This window comes from Podarcis gaigeae, assembly GCF_964106915.1.
Source record: "Podarcis gaigeae genome assembly, chromosome: 8".
NCBI lineage: Eukaryota > Metazoa > Chordata > Lepidosauria > Squamata > Lacertidae > Podarcis > Podarcis gaigeae.
Genome location: NC_139684.1, coordinates 71,251,289 through 71,278,142, shown reverse-complemented (window position 1 = coordinate 71,278,142; position 26,854 = coordinate 71,251,289). Strand labels below are relative to the sequence as shown.

At 46.0% G+C, this 26,854-nt stretch overlaps 1 protein-coding gene across 3 annotated transcripts in view; it reads right to left on the bottom strand.

Annotated features, from left to right (window-relative positions):
- Window positions 1–21,590, bottom strand: part of ARHGAP33 (Rho GTPase activating protein 33) — a 54,680-nt gene extending 33,090 nt beyond the window's left edge. For all 3 annotated transcript variants that reach the window (XM_083751029.1, XM_083751031.1, XM_083751030.1), the window contains exons 1-5: window positions 21,317–21,590; window positions 8,008–8,102; window positions 5,405–5,489; window positions 5,155–5,238; window positions 1,659–1,796 (exon numbers count right to left, since the gene is read on the bottom strand). In XM_083751029.1, the coding sequence (XP_083607155.1) occupies window positions 1,659–1,796; window positions 5,155–5,238; window positions 5,405–5,489; window positions 8,008–8,102; window positions 21,317–21,322 (408 nt within the window). In that variant the 5' untranslated portion in view covers window positions 21,323–21,590. The remainder of the gene's footprint in view (window positions 1–1,658; window positions 1,797–5,154; window positions 5,239–5,404; window positions 5,490–8,007; window positions 8,103–21,316) is intronic.
- Window positions 21,591–26,854: the final 5,264 nt, after the last annotated feature.

Sequence of the window (26,854 nt, the reverse complement as noted above, 5' to 3'; positions counted from 1 at the left end):
CTTGGAATTAAAAGACTGGTAGCCCTCGGTATCGGATAGCATTTAATTTCATTATTTGTTATTGCATTTACAGTGGTACCTTGGTTCTCAAACTTAATCCGTTCCATGAGTCCATTCGACTCCTGAAACCATTTGAAAACCAAGGCTTCCGATTGGCTGTAGGAGCTTCCTGCACTCAAGGAGAAGCCGAGTTGGACATTTGGCTTCCGAAAAACCTTCACAAACCTCAACACTTACTTCCAGGTTTGCGGTGTTCGGGAGCCGATTTGTCTGGCAAGTAAGCCATTCGCGAACCAAGGTTCCACTGTATTTCCATACCAAGGTGGAATGCGCTTCACAATTTTATCCTCACAACAACCTTGCAAGGAAGGTTAGCCCAAGAGGCAGTAGCTGGTCCAAGGTCACCCAGTGAGCTTCATGGCTGAGCGGGGATTTGAACCCTGGTTTCCCAGGCCCTATGCAACACTCTAACCACTTGGAAGGAGCCACAGGATCATCTGATCCAACCTCCCACAATGCAGGAATCTTTTGCCCATCGTGGGGCTCAAACCCACAACCCTGAGATTAAGACAGGGAGAAATGTAAAGTATTGCACTTGGGCAAAAAAAATGAGAGGCACAAATACAAGATGGGTGACACCTGGCTTGAGAGCAGTAGATGTGAAAAGGATCTAGGAGTCTTGGTTGACCACAAACTTGACATGAGCCAACAGTGTGACGCGGCAACTAAAAAAGCCAATGCAATTGTGGGCTGCATCAATAGGAGGATAGCATCTAGATCAAGGGAAGTAATAGTGCCACTGTATTCTGCTCTGGTCAGACCTCACCTGGAGTACTGTGTCCAGTTCTGGGCACCACAGTTCAAGAAGGACACTGACAAACTGGAACGTGTCCAGAGGAGGGCAACCAAAATGGTCAAAGGCCTGGAAACGATGCCTTATGAGGAACAGCTAAGGGAGCTGGGCATGTTTAGCCTGGAGAAGAGGAGGTTAAGGGGTGATATGATAGCCATGTTCAAATATATAAAAGGATGTCACATAGAGGAGGGAGAAAGGTTGTTTTTTGCTGCTCCAGAGAAGCGGACACGGAGCAATGGTTCCAAACTACAAGAAAGAAGATTCCACCTAAACATTAGGAAGAACTTCCTGACAGTAAGAGCTGTTCGACAGTGGAATTTGCTGCCAAGGAGCGTGGTGGAGTCTCCTTCTTTGGAGGTCTTTAAGCTGAGGCTTGACAACCATATGTCAGGAGTGCTCTGATGGTGTTTCCTGCTTGGCAGGGGGTTGGACTCGATGGCCCTTGTGGTCTCTTCCAACTCTATGATTCTATGATAAGAGTCGCATGCTCTACCAACTGTGCTATCAGGGAGAGTGACCATCTTGCTCTTCGCCTCAGGCAGCAAAATGTTTTGGGCCAGGCCTGTAAGTCAGGGTAGACTAAGACTGAAAAAGATGTCCAGTCTCCAGAGGCAGTGTGAATTCCCTGGACAACTTTTATACTAGTCAGTACTTGGAATTCTCTGTTTGGGGAAGGGGACATGCAAGATTCCTGTGTTTGGCATAACCCTTGCCTATGCATGCCAGAAGCCAAGCCACAGATATTCATACCCTCCTCAAAACACTCCCCATGCACCCCTCAAAATGTCTCCCAGACAATCACCTCAGGGTGGGCCCGCATGTGGCTGAGGGGCGGCAATTCGGGAAGCTGAGAGAAGCGCCTGTCGAAGATGCAGCAGTGGAGGTGGGCATCCAGGGTGCGGAATTCCTCGTAACTGCGGTGCACTTGCCAGCTCTTTCCCTGCAGGGAGAAAGGCAAACACTGAGGAACAAAAAAGTAAAAGGTTGGGCCCTAAGAAAAGTTTTAAAATCCATATACGGCCAATATCTTTAGTTGGCTTAATAAATATATTTAACCTACTATGAATTCAGAACCATGCAGGTAGAAGAGGGTGGTAGACAGCTGTTGAGCAAACCCAGGGTCAATATTTTTGTGTGTGAGTGTGTGTGTGTGTGTGTGTGTGTGAGAGAGAGAGAGAGAGAGAGAGAGAGAGAATGAATGCTTGAATTGCATTCGCAAGGACCACCCAAGCCCAGCATTACCACAAAGCATCCCTTGAGCAGATGTTTGGTCAATGCCAGGAAGGGATCATCATTAACACCTGACCTGGGCCTTTAAACAATTACTACCCATCCCCAGTGCTTTTATCAGTGCCAGACAGCTGGAGACACTCTTTTAAAATTCCCCACAATGCTCACAGCGCTGCTACATCAGGGGCAGTGTGGGAAATTTTAATGGCGGTTCTCAGACCCAGCTGTTCCATCTCTGAAGGGAGCATTGCTGTGGCTGCTGCTGCTGCCTGCCCCTGCCACCAGGTAAACCCACGGATGAAGGAGGCATTGTGGGAAATTTAAATGCTGGCTCCCAGACTCAGTTGCCAGTGATGATTGCAGCCACAGCAAGTAAACCTGACAAGGATGGGTCTCCCAAAATTTGTTTGCTGAGGGACCCCTCAAACCTGGAACTGCCCTGGTCTATGTACCAAACGTTCAATGAACACAGCAAAAACCAAGGCCCATGGGGAGAATCCAAACACACAGACAAAATCCCAGACATGCGTTGAGATGGTGATGCAGCGTGCGGCAGTTGTAAAGGAAAAAAGAATAAAGGCAAAGTCCATGCTAGGGATTAGGAAAGGAACTGAGAACAAAATTGCCAATATCATAACTCCATTATACAGTTCTATGGCGTGGCTGCATTTGGAATAGAGTGGGACCTCGGGTTACAGACGCTTCAGGTTACAGACGCTTCAGACACTAACCCAGAAATAGTACCTCGGGCTAAGAACTTTGCTTCAGGATGAGAACAGAAATCGTGTGGCGGCCCCATTAGCTAAAGTGGTGCATCAGGTTAACAACAGTTTCAGGTTAAGAACGGTCCTCCGGAATGAATTAAGTACTTAACCTGAGGTACCACTGTACTGTGTACACTTCTGGTTGCCTGGCCTCAAAAAGGATATTCTAGAGTTGGAAAAACTTTTGAGAGAAGGACAGTCAAAATGGTCAAGGGAACTGGAGCAAGTCCCTTGTGAGGAAAGGTTGCAGCGTTCGGGATTGTTTTGGCGTAGAGAAAATGCAATACGGCAGCGATAAGAGGACAAACAGATCAAAAATTAATTGAAGAATGAGACTGTGTAAAGGAGTACATGAAAAAAACATTCTTCTGGGATAAATATATCGATATGCAATGAATAAAGTTTACAGGGTAGAAATATTGAGGAAGTGGATGGAAGTGGAACAAAAACAAAGCAATATGAATAAAAGAAGATTAAGGGAAGGAGGTCAAACATGGGTGAAGGGAAGACTATGTTTTATGTATTTTTGGTGTGTTCTTTTTATTTATTTTTCTTTTGTGTAATTTGTTATTTTTCTTTTTTTCCTTGTGATATTGTTTGGTTTTTGTTACTGCAATTCAATAAACCGTGTTGGTTTCAGTTTATAAATAAATAAAAACTTAACAAACAAACAAAAAGGTGGCATAAGAGAAGTGCATGAATGGCATGGAGAGAGTAGATAGAGAAAAGGTCTTCTCCCTTTCTCATAACACTAGAGACTCGAGGGCATCTAATGAAGCTGAAAGTTGGAAGATTCAGGACAGGCGTCAAAAGCCTTTCCTCACATGGCTTGCAGTTAAAGGCTGAAATTTGCTCCCATAGGAGGCAATGATGGCCAAAAACGAGGATGGTTGTAAAAGAGGATTAGACAAATGCAAGGAAGATAATAATTGGGTGCCATAAGAAAGCTGCAGAGATAGTGCAGGATAGTGCACACCCTGGAAATGATCTCTTTCAGCTTCTGCCTTCTGGAAGAAGGTACAGGGTTATAAAGACTAGGACTAGCCGCCTGAGAAACAGTTTCTATCCAAATGCAATTTTGGTTTTAAACACAGTGCAAGGTAGTCTCTATGTAAGTATATTGAATTCAGTTATGGGGTATCAGAGTTTTTAGGGGGTTAACCAAGCTGGGATAGCTGGGATAGCAGGCTTGTTGGTTTTTGAATGTCTGATGTAGATTTTTTTCAATTTTGTTGTTCTGTATGGGACGATGACAATAAAGATTATCGTATCGTTGTCTACAGCTAATATGCACGATGGCTATGTTCTGCCTCCAGCATCAGAGGGATTATGTCTGAGTCCCAGTTGCAGGGAATCGAGGGTGGGAAGAGTGAGGTCGCACTGAGGTCCTGCTTGAGATTTTCTCACAAGCATCTGCGAGAACAGGATGCTGGACTAGCCCGGCCTTTCACCTGGTCCAGCAGATTTGGTTGGCTGAGTAGGACTACAGAATGGGAATATTCCAGGTTGGCGGAACTCATACAAGCCTTCATACAAATATATCCCAGGGTGGTTCACAATTAAGAAACGACAATTACATACAATTACATAATTCAAATGAAACAAAACACGCAGCACATAATTAAAATGGAAGCACAGCACAACTTCAGATTGCAAAATGGGTGGCCAGATTATCTAACATTTAAAGGAAGCTAAGCCTTTCCCTCAGTGTCATCAAACAAGAGACACAGAACGCTGTCTCCCCTACAAACCTAAACCTGTTTTATACCAATTAAACAGTCGATTAACAATTATTCCTGGTAATCATAGTACAGTAGGGAATTAAGAATTTATCAGAAAACCCCAACACCCCCTCCTCAAAGAGCTACAATTCCCAGAATTCCCTGGGAATGAGCATTATGCCTACTTAACAAGCCAATCCCATCCAGTTTAGCATGCTTAAACCCATTGCACAAAACAGTATCTCCCTCTGCACTGGATCTGGCTGCAAGTGTGCTAGGGCAGGTATAAACCTTGGTTAGATTAGAAACAATTTGGAATCTTTTAAAAAGTAATTGGCTTTGAAATAATTTAAACTGTCAAGTTAAATTGTTAAATTTTTTTAAACTGAACTATTTTTAAAGATTTAAATTATTTCTAATTTAACTACAGTATAAAATAATGTGTGCAGTATAAAATAATGTACTGATGGGTGAACAGCTGCCAGTTACCTAGTCAGCTGACAACTCGGCTCAAGAATATAAGAAGCAAATCCAACCAAATCCAACAGGTTTTGCCAGTTGACTCCCCTTCCCCGCCCCTTACCTGGCAGGTGACCTGCACATCAAACAGCACCTCTCCCTCCTCCAAGTGACTGAGATTCTCATTCTGCTCGGGTGCAAACTGCAGCTGTGGGGAGAGAGAAAATTTAAGTGCCCCCTACAGCAGTGGGGAGGCAGAAATATCCACCTGTCCTGCCACTTCCCTTCCCAGCCTGCCATAGGGACTCAGGTGCCCAAGGTAACAGTTCCTCATTCTCCCAAGCCCTGCGAAGAAAGCAGGCTGGCAAACGTACCTCAATGTGTCCAAAGTCAAGTGCTTCGTAGTGGAAATGAGCACATTCGGTCAGCTTGGGGAAGTGGCCTCGTGTGATGGAAAGTCTGCAGGGAAAGAGAGATACCGTATTTTTCGCTCCATAAGAAGAGTTTGGATTTGATATTCCGCTTTATCACTACCTTAAGTGGCTAACAATCTCCTTTCCCTTCCTCCCCCCACAACAAACACTCTGTGAATGGGACTGGGAGACTTCAGAGAAGTGTGACCAGCCCAAGGTCACCCAGCAGATGCATGTGGAGGAGCGGGGAATCGAACCCGGTTCACCAGATTACGAGTCCACCGCTCTGAACCACTAGACCACACTGGCTCTCTAAGACTGGCTCTCTAAGACGCACCCGACCATAAGACGCACCTAGTTTATAGGAGGAGAACAAGAAAAAATAGATTCTCTCCCTCTCAACGCAGCGCCTCTCCACAGCTTCAGGGATAGCCATGCCAAGCCTCTTCAGGGGAAGGGGAGTGTTCTTCCCATTGCCCTGAAAAGGCTTTGCACGGCTATCCCTGAAGCCAGGAGAGCAAGAGGAATCGGTGCGCACCGATCCCTCTTTCTCTCCTGGCTTCAGGGATAGCTGCGCAGCCTGCATTCGCTCCATAAGACACACACACATTTCCCCATACTTTTTAGGAGGGGAAAAGTGTGTCTTATAGAGCGAAAAATACAGTAGGTCTATGCAAGGGAATGAGTTATGTTGCTATGGGTGCTAACTCTTGAGTTTCAAGCCTTAGGTAAAATACTAAAAAGTACCCTCCTGCCATATGCAATGAAGCCATTGTGACATTCTGAGCCCAACCTCCCTCCCATGGGTGTCCATCGCGGGGGGGCGAGGAGAGGGATTTTCCTCCCCACCCTGCCCTAGATGAACCAGAATCCTAAGATTCCCAGCTTGCCTGCTTTTTTAAAAAAAGCATAAGGCTGCATACATACAGTACCTTTAAAGCACGCTCAAAGCACATTCCCACACGCCCTCAAAGAATTCTGGTCCTTTGCAGGAAAGAAGGCACTTCCAGTGTGTTTGAAAGAGTATCGTGCGTACGCAGCCTAAGTTCCTAGCATTTGTAGAATCTCAGATAAAATGTACTCACGCAATTCTTCTCATTTTTGTATGACAGAAACTAGCCTGCTCCCCACCCCACCCCATAAACCAGGCTTCCTCAAACTCGGCCCTCCAGATGTTTTGAGACTACAATTCCCGTCATCCCTGACCACTAGTCCTGCTAGCTAGGGATCATGGGAGTTGCAGGCCAAAAACATCTGGAGAGCTGAGTTTGAGGAAATCTGCTAAACATTCCTGTGGAAGTCCATGCACCTTCCTCTCCCCAAATCCTACACTTGTTCCCTGCCTTGCCTCAAGCCCTCTCCCTGCAGGCCTTTTCCCCATCATCCTAATTCCTTTAGCTTGCTTACGTCAGGCGCTCTCAGCCCAGATCTGCGCCATACAATGAAACCAAATCCAGTGCACATTAACAGTACAGTGGTACCTCGGGTTAAGTACTTAATTCGTTCCGGAGGTCTGTACTTAACCTGAAACTGTTCTTAACCTGAAGCAGCACTTTAGCTAATGGGGCCTGCTGCTGCCACTGTGCCGCCAGAGCACGATTTCTGTTCTCATCCTGAAGCAAATTTCTTAACCTGAAGCACTATTTCTGGGTTAGCGGAGTCTGTAACCTGAAGCGTATGTAACCCGAGGTACCACTGTACACATAGACTCCTCCCGACAACTCTTGGGAAACTATCATTTCCTTCTCACGGGCCTGCCATTCCCTTCACAAACTACAGTTCCCGGGATTCTTTTGGGCATTAAATCTACGCTGTGGGTCTGCCCTTAGAGCTGTTCGGCCTGCATCCTCATACTTCTTCCTCTCAAGCCATGTCCAGCATCACTGCTACTAGCATTGCTTTCTAGCAGCGATGCTGAACGTGGCTCAAGAGGGGAAGAAACTTGCAGCAGGGGTGGCTGAAGCCCGCAACCACTCATACATCCCCTCTCACATTAAATTGTGCGTGGGCACTCACTCAAAACAAGACCGTAGTCTCTTTGCCCTATGTTAGATCTTCAGGATAGGGGGCAAGAGCAGGCGAAGCTTTTCGCAGCAGAGAGATAAAAAAACGGCGCCTACAGATCAAACGGCCACACCTTTTAGAGCAGGCTTCCTCAAACTTGGCCCTTCAGATGTTTTGGCTTACAACTCCCATGATTTCTCCAGTAAAAATAGGGAAATACTAAGGGAAAGTGGGATATTCCGGGATAAAATCAGAAACTGAGACAGCTTCTGCATAAGAACTTCTAACAATAGAGTCTCTTCCACCAGGCATAGGCAAACTCTGCCCCGCCAGATGTTTTGGGACTACAACTCTAGCTAGCAGGACCAGTGGTCAGGGATGATGGGAATTGTAGTCTCAAAACATCTGGAGGGCCGAGTTTGAGGAAGCCTGGTTTAGAGGCTGCAGGGACGAATTCAGAAAGTTGGTGACCATACACTGCCTCTCAGTCCTGGGGGTTGAACCTACAGTCCTGTAATGTAACACAGCCTTGGGCCTCTCTCTTTCTCTCTCGATTTTACCTCTTGGTTGGCTTCCCCTTGATGTTACTGCTTGCATTCCCCAGCGAGCGGACTTGACCTTCTCCCGTTGTATCAATGTTGTCCGTGCTCCGGGCCTGTGCAGTCAAAATAAGGAAGGTATGGATAAATATTGACACTTCCGACACTTCTTCCACAGCCAAAGCAAAGGCGGGGGGGGGGGGGAGAAGTTATCCAGGGATCACTCTTCAGGCTTAGAGCTGGCCTGCTACAATTCCACCCTGCAGCTAAGTCAGGGATCGGTTGGCAGACAGATTTCACAGTATCTTCCGCAGATAATCGCAGGAACCTCCCAAGTTACAAAAGGATACAATGGCTGATCTCCTAGTACAATGCCGGTCCCTGACATTCTATACCAACAGCATCTTTAATAGATGCCATCCAGCTTTCTCCCTACATCGGCTGCCACATTATCTAGCTCAGTTTCCCAGTTTGTCGAGATACGTTTTATTTTGTCAGCCTCTCTTCAAGGACTGTTTGCAATCTCCCCCCTCCCTTTTTTTTTATTAAATCGCTGCTCGGTTTGCTAGCAATACTTGTCATTTCCCCACCACCATCCAGATAACTGATTTTAAAAAGGAAGAAAAAATAACGTCGTTAGACATAACATTAGCCCCTTGGTTGGGTAGCTCAAAAGATATCACAGGACACAGCTTGGAAAACTGAGAGACCTGCGATCACGTGACATTACGCATTTCAGATGCCGAAACTCCCAAAATAAAATAATCCAGAGCGGGATTACGCAATTCAAAACACCGTAGCCAAACCTGTAAAAACCCACAGGTCTATATATAGGGGCAGCGCTAAAGCAAACCTCCCTGACTGTTCTTTTCATATAAATATATATAATGTATATATTACAGTTTTTCAAAACTATTTTGACAAAAATACAATCTAATATTTTCCAACAAATGTATATTTTTACTATTCCCCACTCCTTTTGCGGTTTCTTATATATATATATTTAAATTGTAATGCTACATCTCCTTCATTACTCCAATTATTAATTACTCCCTGGCTGTTCTTTCGCATTAATTTTAGCTGTTTGGTTTAAATTAATCCTGCTAATGAGTTTATTTGTGTACAATAACATTTCATATAATCCACAAATCTCCCCCAGTCTTTGATTGTTCTCGTATATAAATGAGGTGAGCTTGGCTAGTCAAAGTCTGTTCGTCAGCCTTGGTGGGACAACTCAGGCCCCAAATACCCGAAAGACCACCTCTTTTCCTCCAGACCCTCTTGTGTGCTAAGATTGGTGGCATACCCTCCAGCATTTCTCCAGTGAAAATAGGGAAATACTAAGGAAAAGTGGGATATTCCGGGATAAAATCAGAAACCAGGACAGCTTCTGCCTAAGAACTTCTAAGAAAGGGAAGTCTTCCTTCCACCAGGCATAGGCAAATTCGGCCCTCCAGATGTTTTGTGACTACAACTCCCATAATCCCTAGCTAACAGGACCAGTGGTCAGGGATGATGGGAGTTGTAGGCCTGAAACATCTGGAGTTTGCCTATGCCTGGACACTGTGAAACAGGTCCTTCCATCAAGAAGTTAGTGTTTACTCAAATTCCCCTTTCTTGTCATTTGAACCCACGGGTTAGAATCCTTCCTTCTAAAACCTTTTTTCCCTGGCAGGCCTGCTCTAGATATAAAAAGCGAGCGGAGGCCACCCGCCTGTCAATCACATGACATCACAATGACATCAGGCAACAAGCGTCTTTGGAGGCACGCTGGGCGTGTCCCATCGAGGTGTCTTGCTAAAGAGTCTGAAATGGAGGGGGTTCAATGCGAACCCCTCTGTGATCCAGAATAGCTCAGTCAGTAGAGCATGAGACTCTTAATCTCAGGGTTGTGGGTTCTAGTCCCACGTTGGGCAAAACATTCCTGCATTACAGGGGACTGGACTAGATAACTCTTGTGGGGTCCCTTCCAACTCTACGATTCCATGAAATATTCCTTTGAAGCAATGCCAATACTGGCCTCACTCCTGATGCTGCGTCTGACGTGGGGAGTGATTTTCCAGGAATGGCCTGGTGGGCCAAACTCGGCCCGTAAGCCAGAGGCTTCCTACCCCTGCTGAAAATAAATTTTGTTTCCTTTATGTGACAGCCCTTCAAATATTTGAACATAAGACAAACCACTGGATCGGGCTAGTGACCCATCTAGTCCAGGCATCGTGTTCTCACAGTGGCCACCCAGATACCTGTGGGAAATCCTTAAGCAGGATCCGAGCACAAGAACACTTTTCCTTCCTGTGGTTTCCATCAATTGGTATTCAGAAGCATTATAGCCTCTGACTATGCAGGGAGAGCATAGCTTCCATGGCTGGTAGCCACTGACAGTCTTATGTGCCATGAAGATGACTATCACATCACCCTTTCGTCTTCTCCAGGCTAAGCAACATACCCAACTCCTCCAACCTTTCATTTTAGGGCTTGGTCTCCAGGCTCCTCACCATCTCCCTTGCCCTCCTCTGGGCACTTTCGACTTTGTTGATTTTCTTCTTATACTGCATTGCCCAGAACATAGTGCTCCAAGGGAGGTTAGAGGACAATGGTCTCCCTGCTTCCCATGATCTGGACACAATACTTCTGCCGATGCAGCCTAGAACAGCTCAGAGCAACAAATCCACATCTCTTCCTCTCTCCCCCAGTCATGGGCTGTGAGACAAAAAGTTATGGGGTGTTGTCATTGCGTCCGGTGTTCCCCTGCTCCAATTGATCAGCCTCCTCAGCTAGCAGAGGTGGGGGAACTGAAAATGATGATGCTTTGTTTAATTACGACACATTTCTAGGGGAGAGAAGATGCAAGGCTGGTGGTTTTGGAGACGGCCACATGGAAAATTTCCAGTTTTACACAAAGCCTGTTGTGATTCAGCCCAGGTGCCTGCTCACAGCGATGAAAAGCATGTCAGTCAATGGAATAACACTCCTCTGCAGGAGCAAATTGAGTCATCCTCCATTTACTCAGTGCCAGGAGCAATTCAAAGAACTCATTTTGCCCTATCATGCTTTCAATGGCCTGGGACAAGCATCGCTCAAGGACCACCTTCCTCCATGCAGCCCTGCCTGTTTACTCAGATCCTCAGCTGACTTGCCCCACCTTGGTAGGTCAAGCAGGTGGCAACCAGGGATAGGGCTTTCTTGGTGAAAATACCTCACCTCTGGAACACCCTCCTCAGAGATGTCAGTTACCTCTTACCTAGGGCTGTATCCAACAAAGATTTACTCAGAGTAGACCCATTAAAATTGATGGCTCAACGTTAACCATGTCCATTAATTTCATTGATTCTATTTTGAGTTATGACTATCATGGAATAAATCACTTCACTTTAATCCTTTAGTTAGGGTTGTTGAGGATTTTTTGGCAAAGTTGTTGAGCTTCCTTTACAAAATCTTTAAAAAAAACAACCACAAGCTTTTCAGCTTTTTTAATGAAATTCACCAAAATCCACACTGCCAACACGGGCTGCCATATGTCCAGATTTCCCCGGACTGAATACCGGCTATGTCTGGGAAATTCTGGACATATGGAACCTCTTCTTTAGGTATAAAAAGACTTGTATTTTTACAGGAATTTACCTGAATGAATTGATACTGCTAATTTCACTAATTTCACTGTGAAATTAGTGCTAATTTCACTGTTGCTCTGTTTTGTTTGTGCTGTTTCTTGGCTGTAAATAAGAACACAAATAAGAACACAGGAAGTTGCCTGATACAAAGTCAGACAGGTTTTCTCTCAATTTTCTACAGGCTGTTGCAGTCTTCTCCAACCTTGGGCCCTCCTGATATTGTCACACTACATCTACCATCAGCCTTAGCAACCATGGCTGGCAGTCAAGTATGGGGCAAGTTGTAGTCCACGAACAACTGGAAGGGACCAGGTTGGGAAAGGCCGGTACAGGGACCACATTGAGACAATCACATATCAGGTAAATAAGATATTAATAAGACTGTGGATCGTACCTGCGGTCCATTCGCTCTTCCCTAATGTCAGCGAGCTAACAAACCAGAAAATGCATTCCAACCACAGCATTTTCCATTTTGTCAGAACTGGAAAACTATAGTGTCCACCCTTGGGAACTAGTGAGAATGCAATTTTGAATCAAGATGGCGGACTGAACCTTTCAAAACTGCCCTGACATTTTCTTGTCTCTTTGTTATATTAGACGGACGGACGACCAAACTACCAGCCTTAGCCCTGGCATTGCTTGGGAATTCTACCTAAATACTTTCATCGCAGACATCAAAAGCTCACTTCCAGTCCCTACAGATAGACTGACAATCGACACAGCTAACTAGGTATCGCGCACCTTCCTGAGAAACTTTGCAGTTACTCAGAGGAAACATAGGAAGGTGAAATCAACCAGGGCAGGTTCTTTGCCCATCTAGTCTAGGTGTGCCTGCCCTTAGAGGTAGTGGCTCTCCAGGGTCTGGGGCAGAGTCTGCTACCTGACCCTTTTAGCTGGAGATGCCAGCAGGGATCACATCTGGGACCTTCCGAAAGCAAAGCAGATGCTGTACCACTGAGCTATGCAATGAGGGCTCCCCAAAGCGTCCCATTGTTCTGGACCAGACTGCAACCCAAAGACACAGGTTGGTAGCAGGCACAAAGCTCAACCACACACCACAGCAGGATTGCGCAAGCAGTTGACCGGCAGCAGGGAGGCTGAGATCTGCAGCTATTTTGTCACCACCAGGAATCCAACAGGCATCTGAGCTGCCCTTGTGACTTGTGGTGAGGAAATACCCGAGTGTGCACTGTGGAGGATGCTTTTGGCTGACGCATGCTACAACAGGAGGAATGCTGTTGTGCACTGGGATGCATGATCAGCTGAGACGCTTTTTCCCTTTCCTCCACTCATGCTCCTTGCCCCAGGACCCCCTCTACTTCTCTATTTCCTCTCCCCTACAAAGATCTGCTTGGAAACTCCCTCTCTGATTAACCCTCAGCTGGAACATGGCAAGCTGCCTTCTACCATACCAGACCATGCACCCATCTGACTCAATATTGTCTATGCTGACCAGTGGCACCAGCTGCTCTCCAGGGTTTGGGGCAGGATGCCTTTCCAAGCCCTACCTGGAGATACCAGGGATTGGACCCAAGGACTTCTTCTTGCAAAGTGGATACTTTGCCACTGAGCCATGCCCTTTTCTCCAAAACGCCTCCCTCCCAGGAATGAGTAGACTGCCATCAGCCCTTACAGAAAACCACAGGGTGGGCCATCCAAATGCAGCATTATCTGCCATAGCTCCAGAAATCTAGAATGCCTTCCCTCTGCCATAAGCGAAGCAGAATCCATCAGTTGATCTAGGTAAGGTAAAAAAGGTAAAGGACCCCTGGATGGTTAAGTCCAGTCAAAGTTGACTATGGGGTTGCGGCACTCATCTCGCTTTCAGGCCGAGGGAGCCGGCGTTTGTCCACAGACAGCTTTGCGGGTCATGTGGCCAGCATGACTAAACCGCTTCTGGCACAACGTAACACCGTGGCGGAAACCAGAGCGCATGAAAACGCAGTTTACCTTCCCACTGAAGCAGTACCTATTTATCTACTTGCACTGGTGTGTTTTCAAACTGCTAGGTTGGCAGGAGCTGGGACTGAGCAACGGGAGCTCACCCCAGCGCGGGGATTCAAACCCCCAACCTTCTGATCGGCAAGCCCAAAAGGCTCAGTGGTTTAGACAACAGCGCCACCTGCATCCCTAGTTGATCCAGACATTTTGTAAAGGCATATGACCCATGATGTGTACTGGTGGTGCAATATTTGACCCTGTCCCCTGAATAGCAAGGACTTAAGAATATAAGAAGAGCCTGCAGGATCAGGCCTGCAGTGGCTCAGCTACTTCAGCATCCTGCTCAGGCCGGTCAACCACCTAATTCAGCATCTTCACAATGGCCAATCAGATCCCTTTGGAAAGTCCACAGGCAGGATCTGAGAGCCACAGCATTCTCCTCTCCTGTGATTTCCAGCAGCTCGCATTCAGAAGCATACTGCTTCCAGGTAGCCTTATAATCCTTCATAGAATCATACAACTGTAGAGTTGGAAGGGACCCTGAGAATCAGGACTGCAATACCTGAAGGACCACCTCTTCCCATATGAACCTACCAGGACTCTGAGATCATCTTCTGAGGCCCTCCTTCGTGCGCCTCCTTCTCGAGAGGTCCGGAGGGTGGCAACATGAGAATGGTCCTTCTCTGCAGTGGCTCCCCGTCTGCAGAATGCTCTCCCCAGGGAAGTTCACCTGGCACATTCATTATACACCTTTAGGCGCCAGGCAAAAACGCTCCTTTTTAACCAGGGCTTTGGTTGATCTGATTTACATCCTATGCCCTTTTAAAATGTTGTTCTTTTTTTGAGGGGGTTGTTATTGAGTCTTATTTTTACTATATAATTGTGGTTTTAAAGTTAATCTTGGTCTGTGAACTGCCTGAGACCTCCGTGTATAGTGTGGTATATAAATTCAATAAATAATAATCATCATCATCAAATCCAACCCCCTGGACTATGCAGCTGTCCCATACAGGGACTGAACCTGCAATCTTGGTGTTATCAGAACCATGCTCTAACCAGCTGAGCTATCTTACCCAGGTCATGAATTTGTCTACTCCTCCTTTAAAGCTATCTGACTTGGTGGTCACGACTGCCCCTTGTATGAGCAAATTCCATAGTTTTACTATGAACTATGGGAAGAAGCACTTTCTTTTCTCTGTCCTGAATAGGTTCATATAACTCCATTAAGGATTGAGCTTTGTGTGGAAAGAGTCTCTTGCCAGATTGAAATGCTCACACGCAACAGGAGGGCACATTCACAGATTCCCATGGCAGAAGGGCTGCGTGGATGGCTTGCAACAGCTGATCATAGTAGAGAGTCTAGCACATGGCTGGTAGAATGAACACCCCCATGTAGACAATCATCATTAGCTCTGTACAATATGGGTAAGAATGCACCTTTCCAGCCATCTCACTCAGTTCACTATTTCAAAGATTTTAATGCCATTTTCTGGGTCCAGAAGGCAGACATCAGCACAACAAAACACAAATTGTTAAAAAAAACAAACCACAATCTAAAACAAAAATAAATAAATTAAGAAACAGAAGCAGTTGAAATAATGCAGAGCACTACATATTTTAAAGCAGCTTGAAATAAAAAAAGGTTTTCTGAAAGCAGCAGAAGTATCAGCTAAGGCTAGGTTGATCTGTTTGCGGTTTCTAATAAATTCTCATTTTCCAACCTTAAGTTCGCTTCTCATATGGTTGTTTTTTTCAATTCTCATGAAAATTCATCAGCACTTTAGTAAGGATTTATTCTACTACTACTACTACTATTGATTGAATTTATATACCACCCTATACCCAGAGGTCTCAGGGCAGTTCACAGAACAAGATCAACATAAAGAAAATTATGCTATTCTGCCTAATGCACACATTTTGCAAAGGAATTTCCCCTAAAAGAATGCACTTTGTATGCTATTTTTACTAATATAAGCATGTATATGTACACTTTACCCTAATGTTCACATTTCTGTAATTTTTTTGGTTGACAAGCTGCTTTGTAAAATTCAGAGAAAGGGCGGCTGTGTTTGGTTTGCATATTATTATCGGTATATTTTGCCAGTGAATCAATCTTATTCCCATCCCCGGTCTTCCAAGTAAGGGAGTTAGACAAATATGGGGCCACCACAAAAAAAAGTCTTTTTCTCTTATCTGCCAGTCTAACATACCATGATGCATGGTTCTAAGACCCAGGAAGCTTTGTATTAGTAATAATAATAATAATAATAAATTTTATTTATATCCCGCCCTCCCCAGCCGAAGCCGGGCTCAGGGCGGCTAACAACACTAAAACAGTACAACATTATAAAACATTATAAAAATGAATTAAAATCAAAATTAATGGCAACCATAAACTAAAGTCTTGTAAAGATTGCCAAAGGAGGGAGTCAGGCTGCGCCCTGACCAAAGGCCAGGTGGAACAGCTCTGTCTTGCAGGCCCTGCGGAAAGATGTCAAGTCCTGCAGGGCCCTTGTCTCTTGTGACAGAGTGTTCCACCAGTACAGGCAGTCATTAAAATAACTTTCAAATACTCTTCCATACTTTGGCTTAATGTCAATAAAGCTATAAACCTGTCTCTCAATTATGCCACTTTAGCCTGCAGTGCAGGGAGGGGGCCTTATATGATGCCTACAAATAGAAAACTATCATTTAAGGTGGGTAACCTTAAACTACAATTCCCACTAGCACCAGCCACCATGAGGAGTGGTCAGGGAAGATGGGAGTTGTAGTCTGACACCTGGTAGGCTACAGTTCAGGGAAAAGGATAATCTAGAATCCTTTCAATGGCACCTAGGATGTTTCCAAGTGGGGGCTTTGGGTCATATAGATAAAATACAAGGATAATTATTCATATTGTAATGTGATGGTTGGGTGGGTTGTAAGATGCTTTAAATTTGTTTGATGGGGGGGGCAAGATGGGGTTACATTTTTTAATCAATACAAAGAAAGAATTGAGGGTTTCCTGTTTGTAGAAGTTGAGTGCATTTTCGTACAGATATCTATATCTGGAACGCCTCCTGCACAGTTTAAGAAGTGTTCGTTCAAATTTGTAGCAAAGGCTTGTGTTCCCGGTGAGATTTCAGTGTTATCTGGAAACTAGGAACAAGAAGTCCCAATGCTTGATACGAAAACAGAGGTTTTTTTCCGGGAGGTTCCCCCACTGAAATCCCACACTTGCCTAAAACATGGTGACTTCCCTTGACCCTCATCTGCCTTCCTCCCACAGCCCTGAATTAACAGCAACAGATCAAGAAAAGCTACCGCAGTCTCCAGGAAATCAAGCAGAAACATCCTCCCAAGCTATTTTTCCCCTCTGGCGTGCGTTTCAGGGGAAGTACCTCTGACTTAGCTCTGCACTTAATACCAAAACTGGCCTATTCAGCAGTTTTCAAAAATCTTTCTGTATCTCAAACTCACAAGCAGGTTTTTTTTGCCTCAGTGACAAGCCGAGGGGCTGACCCTATGGCAAGCTGGTTTCTCCAGTTAAAAGGGAACGCAGGCTGGCAAATTTTGTTTAATTATTACATCTATATCGCTTCTTTATTACACCTATTAATATCTGACAGGAACCCTCAGTGTTCTCTTTTTGGCACCTGCTTCAAACAATTTTGTTTAGGCAAGCCTATCCAGAGAGGTAGAAGTTATATCTGCTTTTATTTCTTTTTATTATTATTATTATTATTATTTATTATTATTATTATTATTTATACCTCACCGATTTGGCGGCTTACAGTAAATATAAAACATAATGAAACATCAAACATTACAAACCTCCCTAAACACGGCTGCCTTCAGATGTCTTCTAAAAGTTGTGTAGTTCTTTATCTCCTTGACATCTGAAGGGAGGGTGTTCCACAGGGCGGGCGCCACTACCGAGAAGGCCCTCTGCCCAGTTCCCTGTAACTTAGCTTCTAGCAGTGAGGGAATCGCCAGAAGGACCTTGGAGCTGGACCGCAGTGTCCAGGCTGGACGATGGAGGTGGAGACGCTCCTTCAGGTATACCGGGCCGAGGCCGTTTAACCAACTTTTGAATATTTTCAAATACCTGTTTCTAACTGCTTTAATCAACAATGTTAATGTTTTATTTCATGCTTTTGTGAGCTGCTTAGAGGTTTTCTTACTATCAAGTGGTATATGGATTTTGTTTAACAATAAATATCATAACAGGAGTCAGTGGGGCCTAGCTGGCTTGCTGGAACAAAAAAGGAGAACTGCAACATTTTGTTACTGGTCCCTCTTGTAATGCCATTCGTGAACTGGCCTCCACAGTCACTTACGGACTCATTGTTAAAACTGTGTTTATGGAAGACAATCTTACTCGGCTACGAGTGATCGCCAAAGAAGAAGAAGAAGAAGACCACTGTTACGATACATCAATGCTACTAAGAAACCAGAGATTTGGCACAGATGTAACCCAAGGTCCCCTGATAACTAGAAAGTGCCAGAAACTACTAGATGACATATAAATCATTAGCGGACAATCAAACAATAGGACTGAGAAGGGAGGAATTTGTGCATCTTTCTTTCAAAATGGGTGACATAATGCCTGCCCTGAAATGGTTACAGCAAGTCCACACTAGCTACAAAGCTGAAATTTTTCATGCAGATCGCCCAAGGCATCCTGATCTCTAGAAAAGTGGGGAATAGTTTATTATTTGTGCATTTCTCTTGCAAAACAGGAGACAAGAGAAAGAAAACAATCAACAGTCCCTTTCACATTACTGGAAAGCCTGACTCTGGTACACATTGCAACCAAAGACACCCATTTCTGCAAAAGCAGAGATAAACTTTGACACTCAAAACTCCTGACGTAGAATTGCGTTAACAGAGGCCCTTAACAGAGGCCCGCAGATAGGAGCAAAACCACACACAGCGTGAGGTTCTGCTTTTCTTTCACACTTTCCCATCAGTCTTGACTTTGGAAAGCTTGCAGAATTCAAGCTATATGTTCCAGTGGCCAAGATAGCAAGTCAGCGCTGACCTCTTCTCAATATCTCCAGCTTGTGGACCACACAGGGCAGATCAACACCATATATTTAAAGCACATTTGGTGCACATTTAAAACACTTCACTTATCCCCCACCCAGAATTCTGGGAGCTATAGTTTCATCCTCACAGAGCTACAATACTCAGGATCCTTAGCAGACAGTTCCTGGGATTCTTTGGGGAAAGTCATGAGCTTTAAATGTTTGTTAAATGTATGTAATCTGTGGCCCCTGGCGGTCCAGAAATAAGAGAAGCAGGGAAGTAAAATGTGAGCACCCACCTCTGTGACGCTAACCTAGAGATGACCTCCACTTCATTAATGGGATGTTAGCTACATTTGGACTGAACTGTGATGTGAATTTTAAACCGTGTCTTTTCATCTGCCCTTAATTGTTTTTGAATGATCGTTGTTAATTACGTCGCAATCCGCACCCGGAATTGTGTAATGAAGGGCAGGCAATATATAATTGCAAAGCACACTTGTTGTTATTTATTAAATTTCTAACCCGCCCTTCCTCCTGAGGGAGCCCAGGGCAACAAACGGCCAAGCAATTAAAAGTAAAATAAATAAAAAACTTATGAAATATTTAAAACCTCTAAAAACAGTTACATATCCACGCAGCTAAGCCTTTCAAGGTTGCCAGGGACAGCATATTTCAGCTATCCGACACTTGGGTGAACAGGAATGTCTTTAAATTCCTCCTGAATGAGGGAGACAGACCCACTGTACCAGGGAAGACATCCATAGATGGGGCACACCACCAAGAAGGCCCTGTCATGAGTCAATGGCAACTGGGCAGCAGCCAGTGGAAGTGACAGGGCCACCAAAAGGCTCAAGATAAATGCAAGCAATTGCATTCAACACATACCTTTACTAGCTATCACATACGACTCAAGCAAACCTTCCTCCCCTCTCCCAACCACCCTGCACCCACTTTCCCTCTTGCTGCCTTTGTCTACCACCACATAGCAGAAAAGTCAGGTGTACTGACTATTCACACACATTTGCATTTTTCTCTTTGCACATATGCACATGGGTTTGTTTCATTGCGGCTGTTCCTGCAGCAAATGTGGAAACATGATTTGTTTTCATTTTGTTTTTACAACTTCCTATTTATCAATCCGTCAATAAAAATCCTATGTCTTACTAAAGGGATTAAGGGGAAAGTGAAGCCAAGGGACTGATGGGGGGGGGGAGGTACGCTGGCAGAACCTGGAGGGAATGGTAATGTCAAGCCTTGCATAAAAACACTGGCTATTCTTCAACTTGAAGCAGAGACGGGGAACTTGTGGCCCTGCAGTCGCTGTTGAACTCCAGCTCCCATCAGCCCCAGCTAGCGCGGCTGATGTCCAGGAATGGCGGGAGTTGTAATCCAACAGAACCTGAAAGCTTACAGGTTCCTCATGCCCGACTTAAAGGAATCTGGCTCAGAGCATTTGAAGGCAAGCTGGGAGAAAAAGACTGTCGCTCACGGGTGCATGTACACTCAACCCTACTTTCGCCTCCAGCAAAACAGGTTCTGCAGGGTTCTGCATCATTTCAAAACCCTGCAAGACCTGTTTGACCGCAGAGAGACAGCATGTGAAGCCAAGCCTCTCTGTAGACAGTTCCAATTCCTTTTAAGCAAAGGGAAGCACCATCCATCTCCACTCAATGCCTCTGTTAGTCTGGTGCAAAACTGCTTGGAGCTGTAACAGACAAACACCACAAAGACTGGTAAGTGGAACAGAGGTGATTTTTGTTTTTCGGGATTTCTTTCAGAATTGAGCGGATCAAGACTCTGTATATCTGTGTCCGTCCGTCCCCCGCTGTGCCTACCAATGAGCCAGTCTGTTAATGGTGCTTCTGGTCAACCTATATCAACAGGGAATTCTTTCCCACTGGCCAGAAAGACAATGGCAGAAAGTAGCTGCTCCAACACACTGTAAATTGTGGACAGCATCATAGATCCCTCTCCAGGCTACAGTAGCCAGTGCTCCTAATCACCTAATTCTAGTCTTAATTGCCTGCTTCCTGACATTGGCTTTTCACCTTTTGTTTCTGGGGTTTTGCTGCAAATCCAGCTGCCGGGGCCTAGCAACGCTACTGCTGCTGCTGCACTCCCAACAGTTGATGTTGAGTGAAGCAGAGAACAGCCTCCTAATTATTTGGGGGAAGTTGTGGAGCGCATTTGTGTGTGTGTGATGTTCTAATTACAATGGATGAGGCACAACTCCTAATCATGGGGAGAAAGTGGTGGCGACGCGTGGGGCGGGGGGGGGGAGGAGAGTGGGACGGCTGTCTTGGTGAATTATTGCGGTTGCTCTCTAGGGCAGAGGAATCTTCCCTTTGCGCCACGGCGCTGATGGGTTGGCAGGGGGCATCCAAAGCGCTCCCTTGACCTAGATCTTCCCGAGTTTCAGGACTTAAGGGAGGGTCGGGTTTCCACTCCCCCCCCCCCACCAAAAAAAAATGCCACGGGAGGGGGGTGAGGCGGAGAGGAAGCTATTGGAAGCAAAATAAGGGGTTTTCACCTGACTTTTCCCCGTTCTGCATTTTGCTGAAATCTCTTTCCACCCCGCCCCGGCGAGAAGAGTGACGGGGCGCGGTGGTGTGTTCCTAGGGGCGCCGGATATGGGTTTCGATGGTAACAGGTGCATGCCGCGCAAGAGGAAGAGAAGGCGCCCCCTAAGCCCGCCCCACATCTCCTCTCCCCCCCCCCACTTACCCCCCACCCCAGCCAGAGAGAGAGAAAGGCGCCTTCACTTACCACCATGGCGCCGCGATCCTGATGTGCCCCGGCGGCGGCGGCAGCCCGGGCCAGTCCCGGGCCGAGCCGAGACAATAGGGGAGGGAGCAGCGCGGCCGCCCGACGCCGCCAGCCGATCCTCTCCGGCCCGGCCCCTCGGATGCGCGTCCGTCCTCCTGCCTGTCTCCGGCTGGGGAGCGCCAGCCAGCCAGCTAGCGAGGCGATCGGGCGGGCGAGCAGAGCAGCGGCGGGGCGGGGAGCGCAGGCGGGCGGGGGCGGGATCAGGCTCGGAGAAAGACGGGGAGGAGGAGGAGGAGGGGGCGGCAGGGGAGGGGGGCGATCGGCGGCTTGCAACAAAAGGGGCGCAAGGAAACGAGGTGGGGGGTGCAGGCGCGGGATCCAACAGGCGACCCCCCCACACACACGTCGCCCTTCCTCGTTTTGAACCCCGCCACCCACCCGCTTTTTTGTGTGTTTTTTTCGCCGTGCGATCGCACCGAAGGGGGTTAAAAAACAACAACCCTGAAACAAAAGGGGCAGCTGGAAGGGACGGCACAAAGGGGCTACTGTTAGCCTGGCCGGCCGCTCTCCAACCCCCCCCCCCCTTAAAAGAGCGGAGCATAGATGGGAGGCGCCCCAACGTTTTCCCCACCTCAGCCATTTATTATATAGGCAGTCCCCATCTTTCTTTCAAAAGGAGAGAATACATATACTGTATATATAGCTGAGGTTGGCGGCGGCGGGGAGGGGGGGGGGACGGGGCACAGTTCTGCCTCGCCCTAATTCAGGAGATCTGCCCCTCGGGAACGGTAAATATAGAGGACCCAGGCGTCCTAGGAGTTCCCTCTCTCCCTCCCTCTTTTCCGTTTTGTTAAATAAATAAATTAAAAACCCTTGCAAATGAGACGCCACCCATTCTAACAGCTTGGAGCCAAGTTACAAAAAGGGCCTCATGCTGTTGTTCCCCGCAATGAAATCACCTTTCTGGAGGTAGGCCTTTCTCTGAATTATGTCCTCCTGCTCTCCAGATCTCTCTTTCTCTCACTCACTCTCACACACACACACGCATGCATGCGTTTACACGCACCCTTCAAATCTGCTGGATTGCTACTACAAAGTAGTATGTGCATGTGAAAGCTCGCTCTCTCGGAATGCAGGCATGGACTGGGGATCCTTGTATTCTTCTCCTGCCCCCTCCCCACCCTTTATACTAGGGACAGGCTGCTGGAATTGGGCTGTGACAGGCAGAGATACCTGGTGACTGAGGTTTTCCTTGTTGTTTTGTGTGGATTTTGAAGGAGGAACTGGGAACTAGGCCTCATGACCTCCCCTTGTGATATATCCCCACAAAATATCACCATCAGAGTCCAAAGGAGAACCACCACTGCCAGTACTTAAAAGCCTTGTTTAATCTGCACCGACTGAATGGCTTATTATGCCTTTATGTAACTGGGTGGTAAAAAAAAATAGGGGTGTGTGATTCTACCTCACAAATGCGACAAAGCAAGGTATGGCACAGTGGGACTCCGTTACATAACGACAAGTGACATTCTTATTAATAGACACTGTCACCGCTGCCTCATCTCTCACTAGCCCTCCCAGGTAGACAACATGGAGGTCAGACCAGGCGATTGCTGACACCGCAACAAGTCCAGACAGGGTGCCCTGGGGGAGCTGCATTCATCAGTCCACCCCGGCGGATGGCTCAGATGTATGGGTACAAGACACACACACAAATAATCCCAACCCCTCAGAACCTGCTCGCATAAAGACCTCATGCTTCCATGCAAGGTCATCTGGTGGGATAGTAAATTGGCGCCATGACGCATCACAAGCTGGATAGGTTTTGGAGAACTCATAAGGTTGAGAACATAAAAGAGAGCTCTGCTGGATCAGACTGATCCAGTCAGCATTCTGAGTCACATGGTGGCCAGTAAAAAGACAACTCTGGAAAGACAAGGCAAGAGATAAGTGTAATAGCCTCTTCCATAGTTCCTCAGCAACCAGTAATTCAGCTATCTCCTCTGAATCTGGTACCATAAAGTCATCATGACGAGTTGATAGCATCGTCCTTTATGAATTTGTCCAGTCCCCCTGTAAAGCCACCTAATTCAGTCTACCATACAGACATCCTGCTTTACTAGATAGAAGCCCTATGTCAAGGGCCATATTGCTGAAAAACTCATATTGCTACAGAACAGAGATACGGAATACCTGTAAAACATGTCACATCAATCTTGAAGGAGGCAATCCCAAATTAAAAACTGAATCTGCATTATAAATGCCAGTTTAACCCACATTGCATTTGACCCTCACAACATCCCTATCACATCCTTCAGAATGTGCCAGAAACCTAAAGGAATCTCACGTGGGAAGATTGCGCAAGAGTCATTTTGATGCAAACACAGACCATTAGCTACATGAGTAATATCTTACAGTCAAGGCATTTGCAGGCAAGGATGAGTTGCCATCTCTGCTCCTGCCAGCTACAGACAGGAAGCTAGGTCTCCAAAGGTCACTGTCCAAATTCCACTCACTGAACAAAAATTCAGAAAAACTAATAGAACTTTAGAAGTTCAGTGATGAAGTTGTTGCCCTAAAAATGGGCCAATATTCAGCTAATGATAATAATAATAATTTATTATTTTTACCCTACCCATCTGGCTCGGTTTCCCCAGCCACTTTGGGCGGCTTCCAACAAAATATTAAAATACAAGAGATGAGGACAGGACGACTGAGGGAGCAATGTGACAAAGTGGTTCGAAACAACAAAAAGTACCTTGTTCTTTGCCAGACACGGCCATCTCAATGCCTGGCACTACCTAGGCTATCACAGCTGTGTCCATTCAACACCCACCCATCCCAGCTAGCTCCCACACTGTCCTGCACTGCTATAATTCATGTGGCCTCTCCAGATGGACATCCAGCCAGTCACAGTTCAAGTTAACTCACAAGTCAACCTGGGATGGCTTCATGTAGAACATGGGTGAAGGTCAGAAAGCAAAGGATAAGGGAGCATCCAGGTTTCTGATTTGCTGATTGTGGCCACATATTGGCACTTAGCTGCCTTGAGAATAGGGATATAATAATAATAATAATAATAATAATAATAATAATAATAATAATAATAGAAATAAATAATTTATACCCTGCCCATTTGGCTGGGTTTCCCCAGCCACTCTGGGAGGCTTCCAACAAAATATTTAAATTATAAAATGGGATGGGATGCCAACATCAGTTCAGGAGTGTGTGTGTATAGGTAAGTGTCCCTCAAGGGGACAGATGGACACACCCATAAATAGATCAAGTGGACTCAGGAAGTGGGAAAGAAGTGACCAAATAAAGACAGAACTTTCAAATGTCTAGATGTTCGAGATGAAGTCGTAGCACAGAGGTACAGCATCTGCTTTCCACACAGAAAGCCCCATGTTCAACTTCCAGCATCTGCAGGTAAGGCTGGGAAAGAACCCTGCCTAAAACCCTGGAGAGACAGTTAAGTGTAGCAAACACTGAGGAATATGAATGAATGGTCTAACTCAATAGAAGGCAGTGACAGGAGCGAGCCAGCAGTAAATCACACCGAACACATTGGAGTTAACTCTTTTATTAGCAAAAACAGGATCTGCACAGGTGTGCCAGGCCTAATCAGCCCAGCAATTCATCTCCGGCAGGTCTTGCCCCCATGAAGTGGTTGCGAAGACTGAAGGTCCCTGCCTCCCCACAGCTGCCTAAATCCCCTCCTCCCCAGTTTTCCCCAAGCAATCTGAGACTGTGCCTGTGTGAAGTTAACTTCTCTGCCCCTTTCATGCCTCTTCTGGTTCTGAGAGAGGGCAGCTTGCCACAGCAGGAAGGGAAGACATCCATGCCTCTTCACCAGCCAGACACATCTCTGCTTCTGGGCCTCCCTTCTCTCCTACATCAGCTTCTGCCTGTGATTCTGGACTTCTCTCTGCCATAGACTCTCCCCGCTCACTAAGCTGTGTTACCTCTTCAACTTCCAACACCACCTCCTCCCAGTCTTCTCCCTCTAACCACTCATCATCATCCCACCCCCAATTCCTTGGCTCTGAGCTTTCTTCCATTGGGGGTACCCCCAACACATTCCTCTACATCCAATCTGTCTGTGACATCCAGCTATCTATGTTTGGCCCAGTTGCTTTGCAAGACAATTGGACACACTCGTGTATATATATATATATATATATATATATGCAGGTTTTGGTGTCCTCGGGTGTCTTCCCGTGTAAAAGTTGGGGTGTCTAGGCGACGTTTCGACGAGGTCTCACTCGTCATCTTCAGGCTGGTGCTTTCGGCTTCTTGTTACTGGAACAGAGCGGGATCTCAATGTTTGAGTTCCTATAAATACTGTAGAGGGGGTGTGGTGTCTAGCCTCCAATGTTCTGGGCAGAGAGGAAGTTCCCAGGCTAGTGTGCCTTTTCTTCTTTTGTTCCTTAATTACTTGAGAGATACCTTGAGTGAGAAGAAAAGGCACACTAGCCTGAGAACTTCCTCTCTGCCCAGAACATTGGAGGCTAGACACCACACCCCCTCTACAGTATTTATAGGAACTCAAACATTGAGATCCCGCTCTGTTCCAGTAACAAGAAGCCGAAAGCACCAGCCTGAAGATGACGAGTGAGACCTCGTCGAAACGTCGCCTAGACACCCCAACTTTTACACGGGAAGACACCCGAGGACACCAAAACCTGCATTCCTGTACCCGTGAAAATCTACGAAAGCATATATATATATATATATATATATATATATATATATATATATATATGTTCATACAGAAAAAATAAGTGGTAGAGTGCCACATTCCTTGCTTGCCCATTTGCCCCACTCAGGAGTATTCAATTTATTCTCTCTCGTTTGAAGCCCAACTTAGAAAAGAAATTATCTTCTGCAGGGATACTCCTGTGTTCAGTTCCCTTTCTCCATTCATAGCCAGACATCACAACCTAAAGGGCCTAAGGGCTGCAAATCGAAAAACCTTTTCCATCCTCTCACGCTGGAACTGGGGGGGTTACACCAATATTTAAACCAAGTGGCAGCAGTTTCAGGACTGACAAAAAGAAGTAAAGTACTTAACACAAAATTCGTAATTCACTTATGGAATTCCTTACCTCCAAAATGTGGTCATGACCACAAGCTCAGATCACTTTTTTAAAGGCTTAGACAAGGAGAACACTGCCAATGGATATTAGCCACAATAGCTAAATGGAAGCTGTTGTGTACTGAATACCAGATGCTGGGATCAAAGGGGGAACAGGCCATCATGGTTGGCAACGTAATACTGCACTAAAGGAGCTTTCAGTCTCACCCATAATGCTCCCTGTTAATAGACAACAGGGACAGGGAGGGTGCTATGAGAAACCAGCCATGGGGAAACTTGTGTTTTCTTGGGATTATTCTATGCTGGCCCGCCAGCATCTATTTCCTCTTTCCCTGGTCATTTAGAGGAGCTCCTTATAGAGTCTTTTGATCTTCCCTCATATTGTTACTAGGCTCCTATATTAAGCACTGGCAGTCTTAACATTGCTACTGCATAAAAGG